Source organism: Pseudozyma flocculosa (genome assembly GCF_000417875.1).
Source record: "Pseudozyma flocculosa PF-1 unplaced genomic scaffold scaffold00006, whole genome shotgun sequence".
NCBI lineage: Eukaryota > Fungi > Basidiomycota > Ustilaginomycetes > Ustilaginales > Ustilaginaceae > Pseudozyma > Pseudozyma flocculosa.
In genome coordinates, this window is record NW_006920874.1 from 309,492 (window position 1) to 331,126 (window position 21,635).

Sequence of the window (21,635 nt, forward strand, 5' to 3'; positions counted from 1 at the left end):
GGCACCCCTTCGGTCGAGCAGGTCGTCTGATACGCGTCCTTAGGACGACGGCCTTGCCATTCGACCTGCCGATGGCGCCGGGAATACAGTGTCGCCCTCGAGATCGAGGCACTGTTGTAAAAAAAACCACCACCAGGAGCCTCTCCGTCTGCCCGTCAACGATCCCTACGGACGTAGGCTCGCTTTCCCTCGCCGCCACAACCGGGTCGACGGCAGAGCGGCGGGTAGATGTAGACGTCCCTCAACAAAGCCGCAAATACCCGGAGCATCTGTACCATTTCCCATCACTTATTCCCGTTTACGGCATCGTCACCTCGTCAGACCGCCCTTCACTAGACGCATTCATCAACCTCACCACCGACCACATCAGCCACGCGTATCGCGCTTGCATCGGCACAAGACTACGACAAGGCCACCTCTACGACGCCGTCCCCTGGATCTGCGCTGAGCGGCAGCCGGCTTCCTCTTGAAGCTGTTTGCACTTCCGGCCCTTGAGACTGAATCATCACGAGCACAGTCACCGCCGCTATCCACAACCGATCCAGCGTGCCGACGTCTTTGACCTGCAGCGTCGACCGGTCGCCGACGCGCCGCACGGTGGTCGTCGTTGCTTCCTGTCGCTGTGGGCCGCCGAGATGCTCGCGTCGCCGCACCTATGTCCTCACCGTCCGCCGCCATCGATGGTTTCAGTCGGGATACGGACGCAAGTTCCGTCCGAGGCTGCGGCGCCCAATGCTGCGGCACGCCATCGCGGGATCCGCCTGCCCGGGCAAACCGACGGCCCTGTAACTTTCCCCCCTGTTACACTACACACCATGCATCATGCTCCGACGTCCCGCCCGCCGCCCTCCAGCTGTACCCTTCTCCTTCCTCGTCCTCTTTTCCTTTCATCTCCTTGTTCTATCCCTTGTGTCTTGGATGTCTCTGTCTTGCCCTTCCATGGCTAAACCTGTCCCGGGGCAGAGGCAGGAGCCCGCGGCTATCGCTTGGCGCATCCCACGCCGTTAACGGGAGAGGCGACTCGGACGGCTCCCTCCCCTCTTCATTCCTCCCTCTTCTTCATTCAGCTGTGTACTCGACCCTGTCCATCCCCCATCTCCTCCCTTGTAGTTAAGTGTAGAACGCCGCACCATGTACAGAAAGTCCGCGCATAGTCTCGGCGAACCCCGTCTCCTTGACCATCCTTACGTCGTGCGTGCCTCTGCTATTGCGCGGCGTCAAAGCCATACGTCAACATCGCGAGGGGCGGTGCCGAGGGTGCACGCTCGCGCGCGTGGCAAGCCGGATTGACGATATGATGCCCGGAATCGATCCTGCTGCTTGATTGATGCGTGTGCCGCTGAGCGTGCATCACACTCAGGGCAGTCACCAACAACATATAGAGGTGAGCGAGACGGTGCCCGCCGTCTCGAAGCCGTTCTTTTGACCCTGCCCCAACTCCACGCGGCCATCCTCTGGTGGGCGGATTGGGCCACGCCGAGCGGAAGACCGTTGCCGGCGCCGGCGAGAGCTCGTCCCAGGACAGATTATAGAATCTTGACTTATCGACTGTTCAGGCAGCTGCGAGCGCCATCGAATCGTTTGCGCTGGCGATGGTGTTGATGATTATTCGTGTTTCGGAAGAGGCGATCCCGTCCGCATGGCCGTGAACGGCCCCGGACAAGCTAAGAAGCTTCAAGCTCGCCCGAGACCAGCGAAGCGAGAAGCCGCCTCGAGGATCGTATTCATCTGGGAGAAGAGTCTTAGAGTCTTGAGTGTGGGCGGCGTGAGAAGGAAGCAGGTTCGCTTCTCCCGTTAAACTTGGTACCAGGTCGGGGATGCAACCTTGTCCGCGGAAACCCCTTGCTTGCCTTACCTGGTCAGCCCGTCGAGGGTCACTCGTCGACTTCACGTGCTGCGTCTACATCTGCACGGCTCGGGTTTCGATCTGCTGCCGCAGCTTCTGATCGGCTCGTCCTTTCTCGTTGCACATCTCGGGCGTCGCTGCCAACGACATGGCTGACGGCGGATTGTCAACTTTGGAAGATCGTGGTGGCGTTGACACGGACGCACCGCCAGCGGTCCCATCGACGCATGCCTTTGCCCCGATCCATGGCCCCGATTCGGGGTGGCATCCCGTCAGATTACGGCAGGGCCCGGATCTCGGCAGGCAGGCATCACGTGGCGGAGAGCCCGCAGCCTCTGAGCCCTGCCTGCGTGCCTTGGCCGTGAACCGACGGCCGGTGGAGCCTGGCGCGTGCGAGCGCCCAACGGCTCGGGTCGTTTATCCGCCGCTGAAATGCTGGCTTGCTTGCCGCTCACCGTTGGCGGCGATGGCCGTATTGCGCCCTCGCCTTGTCGGCATTTGCTGCCCGTCAAAGGGAGCGTCCTGTAGCCTAATCATGCCTCAAAGGCGAGGGGCTCGCTCTCGGCCGTGGTCGCGATCTTTGTTCTGGCTGCTTGGCTCGCCGTTTCTCTGAGCATCGGCGCGGAATCCGTCTTGCATTTCGACGGACGGCGCCGCGGTGCGTTCCTGACCGACGCTCTGGCCTTGGCGAGGGCTCCGTGATTTACCGGGCCGGCTCCCGCGTCCCCCTCCGAGCACCCGGTCCGGAAGACGAGATGCTCGGAACCTTCTGTTGGCGTCTTGTCTGGCACGAGACGGCCTCGGCCGATGGCGGGGCACGTCGGCAGGCAGGCAGGCAGCCGTCTGCATTGATTCATAGATGGCCGCTCCGCGCAGCGGCAAGTTCCCGACGTGACGCCAGATGGGGCCTTCGACAGCCAAGAGGCTGCCAGCTGTCTCTCTCTCTTCAGGAACAACACGATGGTTTACGCCATCTGTCCGTGATGGGATAAGGGACGGAGGGTCCGAAGCGACTCTTTCTGCCGGTGGGCGAACAGGCTCGCCAGGGCGCAAGCGGAGGTAGGCTGGCCAATTACTACTCTAGCTCGACATTCTCGATTCTCCAGGCCGAGTCTGGGCAGGGCATCGGTAGAGTGTAGCGCGGTTTCGCTCGCTGGTCTGATGTTGCTGTGTGTGTCGAGTGCGGACGGACGGGCGCAATCAACAGCCACCTCACTACAACCTACTGCTACGACTAGGACGCAGAAGAGGCGACGACCAGGCAACGGCCTCGGTCCGTCGTCGAGGACAGCCACATAGCTAGTCTGCCTGTGCCTGTGACTGTTGCAGAGTAAGCCAGCGGCGTGCGTGCGTGCGTGCGTGCGTGCGTGCGTGCGTGCGTGCGTGCGTGCGTGCGTGCGTGCGTGCGTGCGTGCGTGCGTGCGTGCGTGCAAGCAGCGGGCGAGCTGCAGCAGCGGTCGGTAGGAACGACGTGCGTCAAGATGGCTTCTAAGCAGGCCGAGGGCTGTCGTAGGGCTGTCTTCCGACGTCTGAGGAAGTCAGCAGAGGCTACGATCACAACCAGAAGCTATACACCTGCTGCCTCTTGGGGCCACCAAAGTTCCTCGACGGGCGTCGCTGCCGTGGCTGCCTACAGTAGAGTAGTACCTAGCCTGCCTGCTGGCAGCCCTTGGGCCGCAGACAAGATCGAAGGTGTCCCTCTTCCGCCGCTGCGCACGGCACAAACACCTGTCCGAAAGGATGGCAGTTGATTCGGAAGCGCCCGCGGGTGCAATCCTTGGGCCCACTACGACCTTACATTTGGTCTTTGAGAAAGCACATCGGTTCAAGCCCGCCAAAAGGTGGTAGGTTTGCCGGGTCGACCAGCAGAAGGAGGTGGGTTGGGTTGCGCTTGCCTCAGGAGAGGCAGGGGACGGGGGCGCGAGGGCTGACGATGCGGTTTCCTGCTCCGACGTGGCCATTTTGGAAGCAGCTGCGCTCGACCAAGCCCAATCGGGACGCTACCGGCTATCCTCCTCGTCCTCCTCGCCTCGCTAGCTTCACTCTGTCCTCGTCTCTCGGCCCCCTGGCCCGCCAGGACCCTACCTCATGTACACAAGCAAGGGTGTCATGGTCAACAGATACAGAGTAACTAGTAGAAGAGTCCTAGAGGAGCAACGGGCTGCGCACACGAGGCACACCTACACGAAGCCAAGGTGATCTGGTCTGCCCAGCCCTGCCCTGCCCTGGCCTGGCCTGCTGGCCTGCGTCGCGGCAGGTTGCGCCGCCTGCGCTGCACGGGACCGCCAGCCAAATTATCGAGCCGTGCCTGCCTGCTGGCTGCCTGGCTGCCGGGCCGCCGCCTGCTGCTTTCTCGGTGGGCAGCCAAACCCGTGTGGACCGCGTGTGTGGTCCCGCTTGGTTCAAGTTCCAAGCTGGCCTCGGTGCAGCTGTTGTAGCTCAAGCTCCACCTTTCCAGGGGCTTGGCACCCTTTCCTCGGCCGCCCCGCCACCCACCACCACCGCCAGGCCGTCGACCACCACCACCACCACCACCACCGGCAGCTTCCCGGGGCCGACTCTTGACTCGTTTTCGGATCTCTACCGCCGCTGCCTCCGTCGCCACCACCAACACACGTACGCCTCGATCAACGCCATCTGCTAGCCACGTCCTCATCGCATACGCGGCACGTATCCCCCTCAGCCTCACTCTCCCCGCTTCGCTCACAGCCCCTCGACTCCTTGGACACATACACAGCCATCTGGATCCGCCTCTTTATATCGCCCAGCCCCGCACACAGCCTCCCCTTCCGGATCGCTTCGCTTTGACGGCAGCGACTCTGCCCGGCTTCCAGCGCGTTTGTCGTCGCCCTTCGAGGTCCTTGGTCTTTGTCATCGCCGTCAGACTCGGCGATCAATCCATCCCTCCTCAGACAGTCGCACACCCACATTGTTCAGACAAATCCATCCAGGTCAGCCTCCTGATCTTGCCCATCCCAGCAGCCCGAACGGTAGACTGCCTCTCGCCCCCCCCCTTGGTCGACCATCGCCCCACCACCTACAGCATACTCGCAGCAACTCGCACCTCGAGCACATGAGCACCTCATCAAAAGCCCCACCCTCTTAGCAACCGCCCGACGAGGCACCCGTCCTCGCAGCTCGTCTGCGCGGCTTCGTGGGCCGTCTCTCTCTTTAGTACGCGCGACCTTCATTCTCGTTCGCCCCGTCCAGCTTGCGGCGTCTCAGCTCGCTTCGCAAGCCAACAGAGAGCGGACCTGGACCACTCACAGGCGTTCGAGATGAGCACCAACCACAAGCCAGCGGCATCGAGGCCCACCTCGCTCCCGCGGCCCCCTCACCACCACAGCCTCCCCGAACCTCCACTGGCTTGCGCACTCTCCAAGCCTCCTCACTCTCAGAGGGCGACTGCCAACCTCGGTCGCAACCACTTTGGCCATCCTCAGCCGTCACTTCAACGAGGCGCCAACCGATCACAGCCATCAATAGCGGATGCCTCGAGATCACGTCCTGCCGCTCATCCAAGCACTAGGGCCTGGGAGCTTCAGCCTTCAGGCCAGGGTCAGGAGCGTTTCAGCACGAACCGTGACCTTGGCACATCATCTCAGCCGCAACCTATCGGCGCCGGCTCCTTGGCACATCCCGCCGCGCACCATCCAACCTCGGTCGCCAGCCATCAGAACCAGCACCACTACCACCGCTCGCAAATGCAGCATCACCCGCAGCATCATCGCCAGCACCACCAACATCAACAGCAGCCGCAGCAGCAACCGCAGCAGTGGCCCATGTCTTACGACGAGCTGCGGCGCAATGCTCAGCACTCGTCGTCACACAGCCATCCTTCGCCCGCCAGCACCTCTTCCGGCTCTACCTCCAGCCTACGGACGCCACCCGACCTGCTCCTCAACGGCAACACCATCGGCTATGCCCTGTCCAGCTGGAAGTCGTCTTCGCCGCAACATTCGATGCTGGCGCTCAACTCCTGGAGTGGTCTTGCCGTCAAGCGACACATTCCTCCTCGCCACATGAAGGTCGAGGAGATTGTCAAGCGACGTCGTCTGCTCGAAAGCCTTCCCGACGATCTGCCCTTCGCCCTACCCTCGCCGCCGCATACACCGCTCTCCAGTCCTCGAAAGGCAACGCGTCCTCGCTCGACGGAAGGCGATCGGCAGACGGCGGACACCGAAGCAGGCGAGCTGGTCGATCCGGCCGCAGCCTCGTTCCCCGCGCTCGATGGGAAGCGCAAGGAAGCGGATCGTGGTCAGGCTTCGAGGCCAGCACAACAGCATGCCCCGATGAAGAGCAGGAAGCGGCGACGATCCAACGATGCGGATGAGGAAGATTTCGGACCCAGAGACAAACGGCCTACCGCGCGGCTGAAAGGCTCCACCTCTCACGTCCTCCCTTCAAGTGCGCCTCTATGGGAGCCTGAGACTGTCACCACCGCCACCATCTTGGAAACGCCGTCAGAGGCAGAAGACGGCGAGCTTCCCGATGTCGACAAGCGCACCTCAGGTTGCGTAGAGGCCGAGAGGCAAGCTTGCGACAGATCGGATCAGCCTCGCCCGCTGGCGCTGCGGTCGCGCACGTGGACATCGGAGGAGCTGGGCCAGGTCGCCACCCTCTATCGCAACTGCGGGAGGGAGAGGAAGCACATTGGAGACCAGCTCTCTGACAAGGCAGGCTCCTCGCTGCCGTCGTTCGCATCGCCATCCTCAAAAGCGGTGGCCGCGCTCGAGCAGCTGGACGCCGTGCTGCTTTTCTGCTACGCCTTCTACCTCAGCGATCAGGAGAAAGGCCCGGGCTGCTGCCTCGCCAATAACTGGGATAGTCTTTTCGGTCTGCTCCGCTACGTCACCAACGCCCAGCTGCGCTTCCGCAACCACGCCCTCGTCGGTCTCTGCCGCCTCGTCGAGGCATCTGTCCTGCGCATCCTCCATACCCACAACCAGAACCTGCTCCGAAGCAGCATCGCAAACCAAGGCGCCGCGGCTACGGAGAAGCTGCCGCTGGCGACGCTCTCGGAAGGCTTCATGAAGCTGTCGTCGGACCTGGACAAGAGCGACCGGCTCGCTAGCCTGGCGGGTCAGAGCCTCTCGCTCGGCGCACTGAAGCGGTCTTTTCCCGAGACGTGGTCAAGGATCCTCGAAAACGACTTTGGCGGCGGGGACCTCACCGCGGACAGCACCGCTTTGCGTGTCGATCCGGGGACCTGGCCCAGTGCGTCGGTCTTTGCGTGGCCGATTGGGCCGACGACGCCGATCTCGCATCTCGTCTGCTTCGGGCGCAACCTGATCCGCGAGCACGCCAAGGGCAAGGGCCTCAGCTTTACGCCCGTCAACGTCAAGGCGCCTCTCTGACCGAGGCCGACCTCGCGATGCACACGCTTTCCGTCTTCGTCATCGCACAACGACCCAGCATCCCGACTCACGGCACCGCAGATACAACCGTGCCTGCAAGCCAGGAACGAAAAGGGACGCCGAAGCCAGAACTGATCGGCCGCGACCTGACCGCGCCGAGCAGATGGCGCACGCTGCCCCACCCGGTCAATCCAGCTCCGACTCGACTCGATACACATCTGCTAGCCCCCTTCCATGCTCCCGTCTCGTCCCGTCTCGTTCCCGCAACATCATCGCCACCATCATCATTGTCGACTTCCGGACCGTTTCCACGAGCTGCTGCATCATACCTCTTTTTTGTTTTGTTCCAATGTCTCGCATCTCGGCCCTCCTCCTCATCACGTCCACGTCCATCCCCTTGTTCAGACACACGTCTTCTTCATGCCCTTCACCCCTTGTGTTTGCAAAGCTAGCATTGTCGTCTTCACCGTCTCTTATCCTCGTTTTGATCGTGGCCGCCCTACATTGGCGTCGCCTCGTCGACTCTCGAATCGTCTCAGCATCGTTTCACCCATCCGGCACCTCGGCGATGTCACAAAGCCTTCCGTCTTGTGCGTCCGAAATCGTCGCGTGAAGTGACTGTGTACGGTTGACGCTCCCGCTTTGTCGCTCTTGCTCTGCCTGGGCGTGTCTGTGCTCAAGCTGGGCTCCGTTGTGATCGCTTCAAAGTCGGCATCTACGCACCGCGAGACGACGAGGTATCCTTTCAGCCCAGCCCACGACTATCGCTCTGACCTGGACTGGACTGGAGTGGACTCGACGTTTTGCACCGGAGAGAGCATGACCTAGCAGAGATACGTGGTAGGCGTGATGACGGTCTTCGTCCAAAAGCCTCAGCATGGTTTGAATCGAGAAGGATGAAGAAAGGGGGTCGGGGGGGCCGAGAATGAAGAGGGGATCAAGCGAAAAAGACGGCCGCGCCGACCTTGAACCCGGTGCTGTTGGGCAGGACCGTGATGGGGACCGAGCATTCGACCGTCTCCAACTTGGTCTCACCCCCTCCCGCGCCCGCTTCCGCCTCCTCGCCGTCCTCTTCCCCGTCGTCGTTGTGGACAATGGGACCGGCCAGCGAGGTGAGGGCTCGCTTGGACGTGTGGTACAGTGCGAATCCGTCCGAGCTCGAGTCTACCAGGTGGACCGGTGGCGGTTTCCTGGCCGGTGCCCGTCGGCCGTCGGTCGGTGGTGGTGGCTTGATGCGCGATATCGTCAGGAACGACAGGCGCAGCGTCCAGTTCAACTTGACTATCCGGCGCAGATCACGAGGTCCGACAACGACGGGGATGGATTTGTGTCAGTCCTGTGTCGGTGGCGCAGAGGTCTCCTGCTGCTCTCGGCCGCGGCACGACAAGGGCACAAGACTCACCGCCGCTCGTGACGAATTCAGGCCCTTCGCCGCTGGGGACGGGCAGGGCAAAGCTGACCCTTCCCTTGTCGAGCGTCGACTCGTGGTACTCTGCGTGCACCTTGCGCGTCGTCCTCTGCATCCTCCCCGGCGGCAGCAGCGCGATCGAAGGCTGCACTTCCTCAAACGTCTCGAGCGTAGCCGCGAACCTCGCGATCCGCGCCAGCGAGCCCGGCTGGTTGATCGAGATCATGGCCATCACTGTTTCGCCCAGCCGATAGCGGGACTTGACCAGCGTCAGGACGGCGGCCACTTTCGAGTCCTTGGATATGTCGTACGACACTGCATGGTGACAACGCCAGGATCAGGGAAGCGGAGATGGTCAGCAGGCGAGAGCGGGACTGCATCGGTGACATGCATCTCAGCGAAGCGTTGAGGCAACTCACCCTTGCTCGAAGTCCGCGAAAGCGTCTCGACGGCAGCTTTGCAGCTTTCCTGCGGCAGACCCTCAGTCATGCCAAATGGATCGAGGCCTTCCGATCCTGTTCCGCTTTGTGCGACAGTACCGCCGCTTGGCGAGCGCGACCGGAGCTGCTCGCGGACATAGCCTTCCAGCTCTGCTCGCGTTGTCTTGACTGTACAGTGCCATCGAATCAGGCGTAGAAAAGGCCTTCTTTCGTCGGTATGCGTCTCGCAACATGAGTCGGGCTCTCGGATGGGTCAAGACTCACTCTGGGGTCGTCCCTGCCTACTGGCGGTAGCGTGTTCCCTGATCGTGGATGGGCCTGTGCCATCGTCGGCCTCGACCACCGCCTGCTCTCGCAACAGTATGATGGGGTTCATCAGGTCGTAAAAAGGGCGGATGCCCGATGTGGTGACATGGTTGTAAACGCGGATGGGCACCTGGATCAGACGGCTGCGCTGGGCTTGCCGTGCGTTGACCGCCGTGTCGAGCTTGTTCGTCCCGATGCTGAGATTGTACTGGAACTTGATCGATTTTCCGTGGTAGGAAGGAGGCAAGTCCACTGGCAGTTGGAGGCGGAAGGTGTCTGTCGGGACAAAGTGGCGCGACCCAGAGGAAAACCGTTTGGGGACAAGCGGTGAGAACGTGCGATCCTCGCGACTGCCGGTGGCCGGCGGCTACTCACAGGACTTGCTCTCCTCGGGTCCCAATGTCAGATCGACGGCGAGGATGCTTGGAGGCGACGAGAAGGTCGGCACGCTGCGGCTCTGCAGCGTGCGCTCCCTGGTATCCTGCAGCGTAGATCCGGTGCGCCGATGCCTCCCCCTCAGGCCGGATGCGCCGCCACCCGATCCCAGAGCATGTCGAAGGTAGCCACTCCAGCTCGAGGAACGGCCATTGCGAGAGACGCCGCCGGCACTGTCCGACTCCTCGTGGCCGAGATCGCCGCCTCCGATCACGCCGCGAGGCGTTCCGGGCACCGACGACGCCGAGGCACCTGTGAGGTCCCCGTAGGCCAGGCGCTGCTTGAGGTTCTCGAAATCGCCAGGCTTGACGAGGCTCTCGTCGATCTCGACCAGTCCTCCGAACTGTGCAAAAGACCAAAGGATCTTTTCGGTGCCCGGTGGAAGGAGATCATTGTTCGGGTAGAGCGGGCTCTTTGCGCTGCCGCCGCCGCCCTGCCTCCGCATGTCCTGCGACCAGTCGTTGATCGAGTCGCGGAAGACGCTCTCCATGGTGTCGTTCTGGCCGAGCTTGTAGAAGTTGTCGCTTCCCCATGGGCTGTTCTGCGAAGGATTGCGGCCAACCGGCGTGGATGGGGTGGACGCGGATGATGACGTGGATGCAGACATGGCGGGGGCCATGATGGCTCGATCGTTGGCTGGGTCGAGCTCAAAGGCCTCTGTGAGGTCTTCTGCCTGAGTCTGGGCAACAGACTTCTTGCGCGAGTGCGGGTGCTTTGCCGAGATGGTGGCTGAAGTCTTTCGACCCGGCCCACCGAGGGCGGGGCCGAGCGAGGAGCCGCGAGGCCCGACGGGGGAAGGGGAATGAGATGGCGACGGGCTGATCTGCAGGCGAGCGAGAGCCTCTTGGGCCGGCGGTGCGATGCGATGCGGAGAGACACCGGGCCGCTCGGACGAGGAAGGCGGCGGAATGCCGAGACCGAGTCCGCCTCGATCCGCGGCAGTGTTCCAAGGGCCGACCGAAACTGAGGCCGACTTTGCGTGCTGCCGCTGTGACGAAGCGTTGGAGTTGGACTGCAGGTTGACCCATGGCGCGAAAGCGGCAGAAGAGGAGGTGGTGGAGGAGTGTGCGGATGAGAGGGCAGCGGGGTGTGGTGCCCCGATGAGGCCCTTGCGCTCTGGCAGCTGTTCTCCGTCCATCTGCCTGAGAAGCGCCTTTGACCTGCGGGAACGGGTGAGCTGGCCATCTAGAGAGTAGTGGGACGAGGCGGTGTTGGTGGTGGTGGGCTTGTGTGGCGAGGCGATTGCCCTGACGTCGACGCTCTTTGACTTGTTGGAGTGCGTCTTTGAAAAGGGCTGACTGGAGACGACGCGGCGGCCGGCATGGTAGGCTGGGGACTGGGTGGGGGTGGCAGGATCGTCAAAGGCAGCTGCGTCGTCGGGGTGACTGTGCAAGGTTGCGTTGGCTGAGAAGGCAGCGGTCTGTGGTATGGGTTGGGTGTGAGTGACTTTTGGGTTGGTGTTTGTGAAGGTGATTGTGCAGACAAAGTCTTCGCCAGCGAAGAACGACGACTGGAGGGGCTTGACGGAGACGCTGAGCGCGGAGCTGTAGTGTGCGCTCGAGGGCATGGCCATGGTCGTGTAGGATGGAGGCGGCAGCCTTGGCTGTGGATCGATGTTGACGATCTGCCTGCGCAAGCCGGTTGGCTGGTAGGAGGAAGGGCGGAAACGGCGTGTGCGGCGTGGGCCGCCTGAGGATGTCGAGGGCGTCGAGGGAGGGGGAGGACGTGGTGGCAAGCTGCGAGGGCGTGGCAAGGGCGTGGGGGTGGCCTGAGCGGAGCACCTGCCCGACTTCCGAGGGACCGGGAGTGATTCGCGGGCTGGCTGGCTGGCTGGCCTTGCCTCTCCTCGCCTGGCCTCGGTGCCGGCTTGTCTGTGGTTCAGATGGCGCGGCGAGCGGCCAGACGCGACCCGCCCGCCCTCGTTGGCGCTGACAAGCAGGCAGGGTGCTCCACTTTGCTTTTCTTGGCTGCGCCTAAGGCCCGGCGAGCCACCGGTGGCAGGCAAGAAGCAAGAAGGCAAGCCTGGGCCAGCCAGCCCCCGCAGCCACCCGCCAGTCAGACGTACGTGCGCTTGGACCCTCGCTCCCCTCGTCCTGGCAGGCCACCGTCCCACTCCAATCTACGCGACCACGACGACGCCGGCCCAACGCCACCCTTTTTTGCATCCTCGTCGGCTTGCGGACCGCACCATCCCCTTCCCAGCCTCATCTCCTCTTCGCCAGAGCGTCACCATGCCCCCCAAGAAGGCCTCACAGCAGAGCCTGCCAAAGGGTCAGGCCTCTCTCCAGAGCTTCTTCGGCGGCGGCCCACCTCGCACAGCCAGCAGCGCAAACAGCCAGGCCACCCCTTCCCCCACAAAGTCGGCTCAAAAGTCAGCCCACGCTCACTCCCCTTCCAGCTCTCCCGTCACCGAGATCAAGGAAAAGGTCACCGTCCGCGGCTCGCCCCAAAAATCCGTCCCAGCCCCCAAACCCGACCCTCCCTCCTCCTCCTCAAAGTACTTTGCCGACAAGAAACCTCCGCCTGCCGCCACCCGCGGATCAAATCGTTCCGACCCCCTCGTCCTCGACGACTCTGACGATTCCGACATGGCGACTGCAAAGCCCGCCGCCAAGCCTGCCACCCGCACAGCCGGCAGAGCCGGTGCGAAGCGAAAGAATCTCGCAGAGAGCAGCGACAACGACGACTACGACGACGACGCAGACGACTTTAAGCCAGAGCCAAAGAAGCCCGCCACCGCACGCACCGTATCTGCAGCCGCCAGAAGGTCCAACATCCCCGCCCGCAAGCACCAAGACACCGACTCCGAAGACGACTTTGAGGAGATCGTCGAAAAACCCGCCGCAAAGTCAAAGGCCAAACCAGCATCCGCCGCTGCCAAGTCGCGTCCCACGCCGTCGCGCGCCACCAAAAAGGAAGAGCCCTCGACAGCGTCCGAGATCGAAGAACCCACGCCGGCCAAGGCGGCTGCCAAGTCCAACTGGAGGGAGGCGGCCGCTAGGAGAGCGGCGGGGCCCGTCGCGCCTGGCTCAAAGGAGATCCCCCAGGGACAGCCAAACTGCCTCGCCGGCCTCACGCTCGTCTTTACGGGAGAGCTCACCTCGCTCAGCAGGGACGAGGCCTCGGACCTCGCCAAGCGGTACGGCGCCCGCATCACCTCGGGTCCTTCGTCAAAGACCTCGTATGTCGTCCTCGGCGAGGGCGCTGGCGCCAAAAAGCTCGAGTCGATCCAGAAAAACAAGATCAAGACGCTCGACGAAGACGGCTTCCTCGACCTCATCGCCACCCGCGGCGCCGGCGAGCTCGACGAAAAGGCGAAGAAGAAGATCGCGGAAGAGGAGAAGAAGGTCAGGGAGACGGCCAAGGCCATGGCCACTGCCGTCAAAGAGGCGCCCGAGGACCTCAGCAACGCGCTCTGGACCACAAAGTACGCGCCCAAGGCGCTCAAGGACCTCACCGGCAACAAGAGCGCCGTCGAAAAGCTGCAGACCTGGCTTCGCGCCTGGCCGGCGTCGTACAAGTCCAACTTCAAGAAGCCCGGCCCGGCCGGCATGAACATCTACCGCGCCGTCCTCATCTCGGGGCCTCCGGGCATCGGCAAGACAACCTCGGCCCACCTGGTGGCCAAACTCGAGGGATACACGCCCATCGAATTCAACGCCAGCGATACGCGCAGCAAGAAGCTGATCGAGTCGATGCTCAGGGATACGATCGACAACAAGTCGCTCGACGGGTGGTACAGCGGCGGAGGCAGAATGGTGGGCTCCTCCGACGTCAAGATCACCGACCGCACCGTGCTCATCATGGACGAGGTCGACGGCATGTCGGGCGGCGACCGCGGCGGAATCGGCGCCATCAACATGCTGATCAAGAAGACCAAGGTGCCCATCATCTGCATCTGCAACGATCGCCGCAACCAGAAGATGCGGCCGTTTGAGCACACCACCTACAACCTCAGCTTCCGCAAGCCCGACGCCGGTGCCGTCAAGTCGCGCATGCTGTCGATTGCCTTCCGAGAGAAGCTCAAGGTCCCCGGCGAGGTCATGGGACAACTGATCGAGGCCGCGCAGGGCGACATCCGATCGGTGATCAACATGCTCTCGACCTGGAAACTGGGCAAGGACACGATGGACTTTGACGAGGGCAAGAAGCTCGGCCTCGAGAACGCCAAGCCGGGCATGCACACGCCCTTCAGCCTCTACAGCGATCTGTCGTCTCCCTACATGTTTGGCCCCACCTGCCGCAAGACGCTCAACGACAAGACCGAGCTCTACTTCCAGGACCACTCGTTCGTGCCGCTGATGGTCGCCGAGAACTACATCAAGGCTCGGCCGGTGAGGGCGAGGGACGCCGACAGTCACGTCAGCAGCTACAAGCACCTGCAGCTCTTGCGCCATGCGGCCGAATCGATCTCGGACGGTGACATGATCGACCGCATGATCCACGGCTCAGAGCAGCACTGGAGCCTGATGCCGCTGCACGCTATCGCCTCGACGGTCCGACCCTGCTCGTACACCTACGGTGGCACCGAGGGTGGCTTCCCCTCGTTCCCGTCGTGGCTGGGACAGAACTCGAAGCAGCAGAGGCTGTCGCGCGCCGTGGTGGACCTGCAGGCGAGGATGCGGCTGAGCTGCTCGGGCAGCCGTCATGATGTGAGGCAGCACTACCTGCCCACCATGTGGCCGATGCTGATCGAGCCCCTGGTCGAGCGAGGCAGCGAAGGCATCGAAGACGTCATCCAGGTCATGGACGACTACTACCTTGGCATCGAGGACCGAGAGGCCATCCTCGAGCTGGGTGTCGAGCCCAACAACGCCGAGACGGTCATCAAGGGCATCCCTTCCGCTGTTAAGGCAGGCTTCACGAGAAAGTAAGTCGGTCGCCTGCTTTGGTCTTTGCGTCCATGCCCAGGTCGAGCTCGCCACCTGACGCCGTGTCGCTCCTCCCCTCTTCCAACTCGCACGCCGCAGGTACAACTCGACGAACCAGTAAGTTCATCTCGGCTTGTCGTCGCTCCGTGCCTCGCTTGCCGACGATCCCGCTGACGATTTCCCTTGCCCCGCTTCCACCAACAGCCCGATTGCCTTCTACAAGGGAGTCGACACGGGCGGCAAGGCCAAACAGCTCAAGGGCGAGGCCGCGCCGGATCTCGAGGACGTTGTCGAGGTATGTCTCGTGGCCCACACAGCTCAATGCGTGACCCTTGCAGAAGCGTCGAGATAAGCTGACATGCCCATCTTGCGCGCTCTCGCTACTCGCAGGAGGACGACGTGCCGGACGATGTTGACCAGGAAGACGAGGCCAGCGACGACGACCTCAGCAAGGTGAGTCGTCCCGCCCATGCCTCCGCCTTCCTGTTCTCCCATCTTCGTTCCGGGTCGCTGACCAAGCTCTTCCCCCCTGGTTCTGTGAACCCGGCTTTGACCGACTGATGCAGGATAAGATGGTCAAGAAGCCCAAGGCATCGGCCGCAAAGGGCAAGGGCAAAGCAGCGGCCGCGGCCAAGCCCAAGGCAAAGGGCAAGAAGTGAGGTGCGCGTTCACACGGATCCTATGTCGGCTTAGGACGCGCACGGGCACGCTTGCACACACACACGCACATACGCACACACGCACACAAGCACACACGCACACAAGCACACACACACGCACCCACGTCGTGAACGGAGGCGGCGGGATGAAGCGACAGTCGCAGCATCCTGACCTCTTTCCGCCACGTCGTTGCACCTCTTCTGTATCGTCCCATGACCGCTCCACCGCGAAGCTGCCACCGGCCAACCCCTTTTTGCCACCACCACCCTCGAGCGAGCAATCCATGATTCCAAGGGGTGCAGAACTGCGTGCTGGCGTCACAAACCTGCACGAAGCGGCCAAGAGATGTGAAGTGACCCATCTTTTCTGATGTGCGGTGCGGAGCGGTGCGATCGCCACGCCGCTATTGACAAGGTGATGGGCGTGGCGACCCTCTTGGGATCTATATACAGGGGACGCGGATATGTACAGGTGCCATACTAGAGCGGGCGGTCGAGGGACGGGGAGAGAGGGAAAACGGCTCCGCTGGTTTTGTGTAATGAGCGAATGGAGGATGGCGCGTGGATGACAAGGTGGGGCTGGTATCGACGAGATGCTGCGACTGAGAAGGCGATTGAGGGACTGCTGGGGCTCAACATGGCCGCGAGATATTTACAAGAGACGAGAGCAAGTGGATCGGACGGGACGTGGCAAGTAGCGGGCTAGCGCGCGCTCTCAGGTCGACTTGGATGCAGCAGGTCCCGGGCTGGCCGAGCGTAGCCGCTCGAGGAGCGGATCCTGCTTCGTCTCTGGGTGGAATTGGATCTTGCCCTCGGCGTAGAGGTCCTGCGTCGACACGGACGGGTCGCCGCCGCCCGACGACGAGCCGCCATTCTTCTTGTTGGCGCCGTCGACGTTGTCGCCGTTCTGCGCGGGTCTCCAGCCTCCGCCGACGCTGGCGCCGATGAGCGATGGAATCATGGCCATCAGGCTCTTTGTCTGGATGTTTGCGTCGCGCAGGCGTCGCGACTTGCTCTTGAAGATGCGGTCGCTGGCGCGCATGCGGCCGCCGCGGATCGTCGAGTAGGTCTGCAGCTGCTGGTGGATCTGACCGATGGCCGGCTCGTCCCACTCGGTCACGTTGGCTTTCTTGCTGTCCTCGGACTCATCCGTGACAACGGGGAGAGCGTTGGGGTCGGGCATGAGGCGCATCCGGATCAGCACCCTCTCGATGGGCGCCGTCGGAATCAGCCGGATCAGCACCGCCAGCGGCCACGAGACGGCGCCGACGACGATCGAAATGGCCCAGTCGCGTCCCTTGAGGTCGGTCACCTGGAACGCCACGCCTCCGACGAACATGATGAGCACCTGCAGCCCGATCTCGATGAGCATGATGCCGATGAACCACGGGTTCTTCCAGATCTGGTCAAAGATGTTGAGGCCGCGGCCCAGCGAGCGCGAGTTGACCTGGTTGAAGAGCTGGCACCACACGTACGTGTTGAAGACGAGCGCGCTCAGCTCGACGTCCATGTTGTCCTGGACCGCGGGAATGTCCGAGGTGAGGTTGAGCAGCTTGTGGCCGGCAAAGTGGAGCACGAGGATGACGGTGAACTGGTAGATCGACTGGCCAACAATCATTTTCCACATGTCGGTCGAGATCAGCGGCGCATTGCGCCTGTCGGGCTTGCGATCCAGCAGACCAGGGTGGGCGGGGTCCGTGGCCAGCGCGAGCGCGGCGAGCGTGTCCATGATGAGGTTGATCCACAGCAGTTGGACGGCTGTCAGAGCCGACTTCTCCTCGGAGGATGCGACGGCGGTGACAAAGGTGACGATGACGGCTGACACGTTGACGGAGAGCTGGAACTGGAGGAACTTGCGCACCGCGTCGTTGACGCAGCGTCCCCACATGATGGCGCTGACGATGCTGGCGAAGTTGTCGTCCATGAGGATGATGTCGGACGCCTCCTTGGCAACCTCGGTGCCGGCGATGCCCATCGAGAAGCCGACGTTCGCCGTCTTGAGCGCAGGGCCGTCGTTGGTGCCGTCGCCAGTGACGCCGACCACCTCGCCGATGCTCTTGAGGCTCTCGACCAGGATCTTCTTGTCCTCTGGGCTCGATCGCGCCAGCACCTGGAGGCGAGGCACGATCTCGAGCATGTCGGGGCGGCTGAGCTTGCGGAAGACGGGACCCTCCATGATGATGCCGCCGGCCGTGTAGATGCCGCACTGAGTGGCGATGGATCGGGCGGTCAAAACGTTGTCACCCGTGCACATCTTGACCTGGACGCCGGCGCGGTTGCAGGCGGCGACGGCCTCGGTTACACCGGGTCGCAGAGGATCCTCGATACCGGTGATGGCGAGCAGCGTCAGGTCCTTTGCCAGCGAAGTGTACTCGACATCGCCGGACTCGTCGAAGTTGGCATCCTTGGGCGGGAAGCTCTCGAGCTCGCGGTAGGTGAGAGCGAGGGTGCGGAGTGTCTGGTTGGCGAAACCGGTGATCGATTCCGAGACCTTCTGCCGTGTCTCGTCAGTGAAGGGAACGACCTTGATGGAGCCGTCGCCTGCCGAAGACGCGGATGCCTCTTCTGGCCTGGCGACGTCGACGTGCTGGGTGCAGAGCTTGGTGAGGACCTCACTGGCGCCCTTGAGGTACAGGCGGTAGCCTCCGTCCGGCTTCTTGATGACGACACCCATGGCCTTCCTCTCGGAGCTGAAGGGGATCATCTGCGCCACCTCGGCGCGGTCCCGCGGTCCCCGGTAGTCTTCCCACTGGAGCTGCTTGGCCATCTTGAGCAGAGCCGTCTCGGTCTTGGAGCCGACAAAGCCAAGCTCCTTGGCGGGGGCGGCTTCGGCCTGCTTGGAACCCTTGAGCCAGCCGAGCAGTCCGCGCTTCTTGACGGCCTCGACGGCGGTCTTTGGCTCCGCAACGTCGGTAGCGTCGTGCTCTTCCTCGAATGCGGTCGAGTTGATGGCGATGGCGTCGTTGAACAGGGTCCTGAGCGGACCGTCGATAACCTTGTTGAGCTCGGCCTGGTCCATGGTCCAGGTGCTGCCGTCAGCGCTGTCGCCTTCGGTCTCGAGCCGCTTGCGGTTCTCCTCGAGGCGGTTGGCAAACTTGAGGTGAACGCCAACAGTGCCCGCGACGACGTTCATCTCGTTCTGGGTCAGCGTGCCGGTCTTGTCGGTGCAGACGACGCTGGCGTTCGCCATCGTCTCGCAAGCGCCGAGGAGGCGGACGAGGAGGTTCATGTTGGTCATGCGCTTGGTGGCGAAGGCGAGAGCGAGCGTGACGGCGAGCGGAAGACCCTCGGGGACCGCGACAACGACGAGGGTGACGGCGATGATGAGGATATCGATGAAGTTCTGCGCCTTTTCGTCTGATGTGCGGTCGGGCATCGTCTTGAGCTGGACAAAGAAGCGGATCATGAGTGCGAAGAAGAGGAGTGCACCGGCGCTGGAGCCGAGAATGGCGATGAGCTCGGCCAGGCGGTTGAGCTTGCCCTGCAGCGGGGTGTCCTCGGCGTCGCCTCGCAAGGCGAGCATCAGCTTGCCGTTGAAGCTGGTCGGGCCGACGGCGATGACGACGTACTCTCCAACGCCCTCGAGCACCTTGGATCCCGAAATTAGGAAGCAGTCGCGGTTCTTGGGCTTTTCGCCAAACTCGCGAGCCTCGTCGAGGTCGCGGAGACACTCGTCGTAGGTGACCTTGCGGATCATGTCGGATTCACCCGTCGCGCCGGACTCGTCGCACTTAACGTTGTGACCGCGGAGGAAGACACCGTCGCACGGGATAATCTCACCGGGCTCGAGCTGAAGAATGTCGCCGACAACGACGTCGTAAACGCTCAGGACGGCGGGCCTGCCCTGGCGAAGGACCTTGACCTCACGTTCCTCTTTCTTGGCGTTGAGCTTCTTGAACTGGCGCTCCTTCTGGTAGTCGTTGAGGGAACCGACCAGGTCGACGATGACGATGGCAACAATGATGGCAACACCCTCGACCCAGTCAACCTGGGCAGCAAAGCAAGGGCCGGTGACGCCGATCGGACAGGCGACCTGCTCGGGGTCCGCGCCGAAGCGGCTGTAGAGTCCGAGAGAGAGCGAAACGACGGCGGCGACACAGAGAAGGATGAGGATCTTGTCCTGCAGAGCGAGCCACATGAGCAGCAGCAGGCTGTTGCTCTTGCGCTCGGGAAGGACGTTCTGGCCGAACACGCGGATGCGATCCTCTTCGGTGGCCTCGATAAAGTCGGGGTCGCGGGCCCGCTTCTCTGGGACCGGACCGTGGCTCTCGATGTCGTCTTTGTTGCCACTCTCGATGTTCTTGGTGCCTCCGAGCTCGAGTCCTCGGTGCTCGTCGGTGCCTAGACCGTTGAGGAGGCCACGAACGCCTCCCATGTCCTTGAGCGCAAGGACGCTCTTTGGGTCGACCAGGTCGGCGAGCACGATGGGCTTGAACGGGAATGGTCGAGGGTCGACGTTGAGAGCCCTTTCCTTCTCCTGTTGGAGGGCCAGGGCCTGAGCCTCCCTCCTGCCGGAACGGGTGGCGCCCTTGAACTTGGCCTTGAGCCTGGCACCGACACCGGCATCCTCCTCCTTTTCGAGCTCCTGGTCGGCCTCCTTGGAGACAGGTGCTCGGTCGGCGGCCGCGGTAGCCCGGTCAGAGTTGGAAGACGTCGTGTGCTCGCGGTCATTGGCTGTGGTGCTGCCAGCCGTGGTGGTAGCCTCGGTCTGCTTGTGAGGATCGTTGTTTCGCAGCGCAACCGAGGTGAGGTTGGGCTGGCCGTCAAAGGTGCGATCGCTGACCGCCGTGAGAGTCGGCGAGGCCGGCGACTGGCTGGTGACGGGGCTGGAGCTGGAGCCGTCGGCAGCAGAGGAAGGTGCGCCGGGCACCTGGAGCATGCCCGTGGAGCTGGCGACGCTCACATTGCGGTTGTGACCGGCCGCTGCGCCAGTGTCAGCCTCTGCATCGGTCGATGTTGTGACAATGGCCGGCAAGGTGGGCTGCTTGTTGTCGGACATGTTTGCGCTGTTGTGACAAGGTTGTGCCGATTAGAGGGGATGGAGAAGTGAGGGTGGATGGGCGAACCTCGTCGCCGTCGAGTGGCGGACGAGCCTTGAGAGCCTCGGTGAAGGACAATCAGGGGCGTCGCATGCGATGCGAAAGTGCTCAAGGTGGCAGAGGGCCGTGGCGGTTGGGTGGATCAGAGCCGCGCTGGTTGGCGGATGGCGCAGAAATGGTGCAAAGGTGGTAGTCGTGTAACAACGAGTAGCGCGATAATGTGTTGGGGGTAGCGACGACGAAAACGACGACGGTGGCGAAGGGAGACGAGAGCTAGGGGATATGGGTGGATCGAAGGGCTGGGGGCGAGGACGGTTGCGGGAAAAGGGGGGAGGAGGGCGAGGGCAGGGGGGCGCGATCCAAAATTAGAATGCGCCAGGCCGCCTTTGCGGGCGGTTTATAGGCTGAGGAAGCAGGCTAGGCTGGCTCGGGCTAAGGCGGGGCGGGGCGTGGCTCTGCAGGAGGCGCGCTGTTGCCTTGGCCGCCTGGGCCCGCGGTGCGCTGAGTGGCGCGCGGTCCGGATCGAGAAACACAGACGACCAGCAGCGCGGTCTCGACAGCCCAACGTACTCCTGCCTGTCCTAGGCACCGTAGCTCGGCTGCGCCTTCACGACCATCCACACGAACCTCGACGCAGGCCGGTCTGGAAAACTCGAGGCTAGGGCACAGCGTAGCCGGCCTGGCCAAAGATCTTTGTCCTCTTGCCCTTCTTTCGCCGTCGCTAGGGAGCCGAACGCGGACGGGCTGTGCGATGCCAGGCGGGCTTCAAAGGGGGCCGGCGTTGGCGAGCCTGCGACGCCGATGACCGCTTGGCTTAGCTTTCTACCTGCTGTCTGCTGTCAAAGGCAGGCGCCGTCGAGGTGGCAACTCCAACACATCCTCGTCGTCAGCCGCAAACATCCACAGCTGCACACCAGCCCGTCCAGACCCTAGGCAGGCTGTCAGCAGCAGGAAGGGAGCTGGTGCGACCCTGCCTGCCTGTCGCTGAACAAGACGCTAAAAATAGGCTTCGAGTCGGTCGGGTCGCCACCGGCAAGTGGTCGCTACGATATCGGCCACGACGGTCGACGACAAGAAGGGGCGGGAAGTGGGCATCCTAGCTTACTCTACGGAGATAGAGTGCTTGCTGGCTTGGCAAGCCAGGCCAAAGGGGGGGGCAAGGGGCGACGGTCTTGCCAAGAGGCGCGGAGTGTCAAAGTGAGCAGCAGCAGCAGCAGCTGTAGACAGACGACCGCCGAGGAACAGCAGCCAGCGGGCCAGGCCCGAGGCTAGCC

At 62.9% G+C, this 21,635-nt stretch overlaps 4 protein-coding genes across 4 annotated transcripts; 2 read left to right on the forward strand and 2 right to left on the reverse strand.

The window, feature by feature from the left end:
- Positions 1-5,124: 5,124 nt before the first annotated feature.
- On the forward strand, positions 5,125-7,203 carry PFL1_02231 (uncharacterized protein; the record flags this gene model as incomplete). The annotated part of the gene is made up of 1 exon (XM_007879744.1): positions 5,125-7,203. One exon carries the CDS (start codon positions 5,125-5,127, stop codon positions 7,201-7,203), a length of 2,079 nt encoding a protein of 692 aa, XP_007877935.1.
- Positions 7,204-8,140: 937 nt separating this feature from the next.
- PFL1_02232 (uncharacterized protein) lies at positions 8,141-11,365 on the reverse strand (the record flags this gene model as incomplete). The annotated part of the gene is made up of 5 exons (XM_007879745.1): positions 8,141-8,484; positions 8,606-8,926; positions 9,031-9,219; positions 9,316-9,633; positions 9,733-11,365. 5 exons carry the CDS (start codon positions 11,363-11,365, stop codon positions 8,141-8,143), a joined length of 2,805 nt encoding a protein of 934 aa, XP_007877936.1.
- A 658-nt stretch (positions 11,366-12,023) lies between these two features.
- Positions 12,024-15,322, forward strand: PFL1_02233 (uncharacterized protein; the record flags this gene model as incomplete). The annotated part of the gene is made up of 5 exons (XM_007879746.1): positions 12,024-14,662; positions 14,763-14,780; positions 14,868-14,958; positions 15,054-15,116; positions 15,230-15,322. 5 exons carry the CDS (start codon positions 12,024-12,026, stop codon positions 15,320-15,322), a joined length of 2,904 nt encoding a protein of 967 aa, XP_007877937.1.
- Positions 15,323-16,037: 715 nt separating this feature from the next.
- PFL1_02234 (uncharacterized protein) lies at positions 16,038-20,321 on the reverse strand (the record flags this gene model as incomplete). The annotated part of the gene is made up of 1 exon (XM_007879747.1): positions 16,038-20,321. The coding sequence occupies one exon, from the start codon at positions 20,319-20,321 to the stop codon at positions 16,038-16,040; it is 4,284 nt and encodes a 1,427-aa protein (XP_007877938.1).
- Between the last annotated feature and the right edge of the window lie 1,314 nt (positions 20,322-21,635).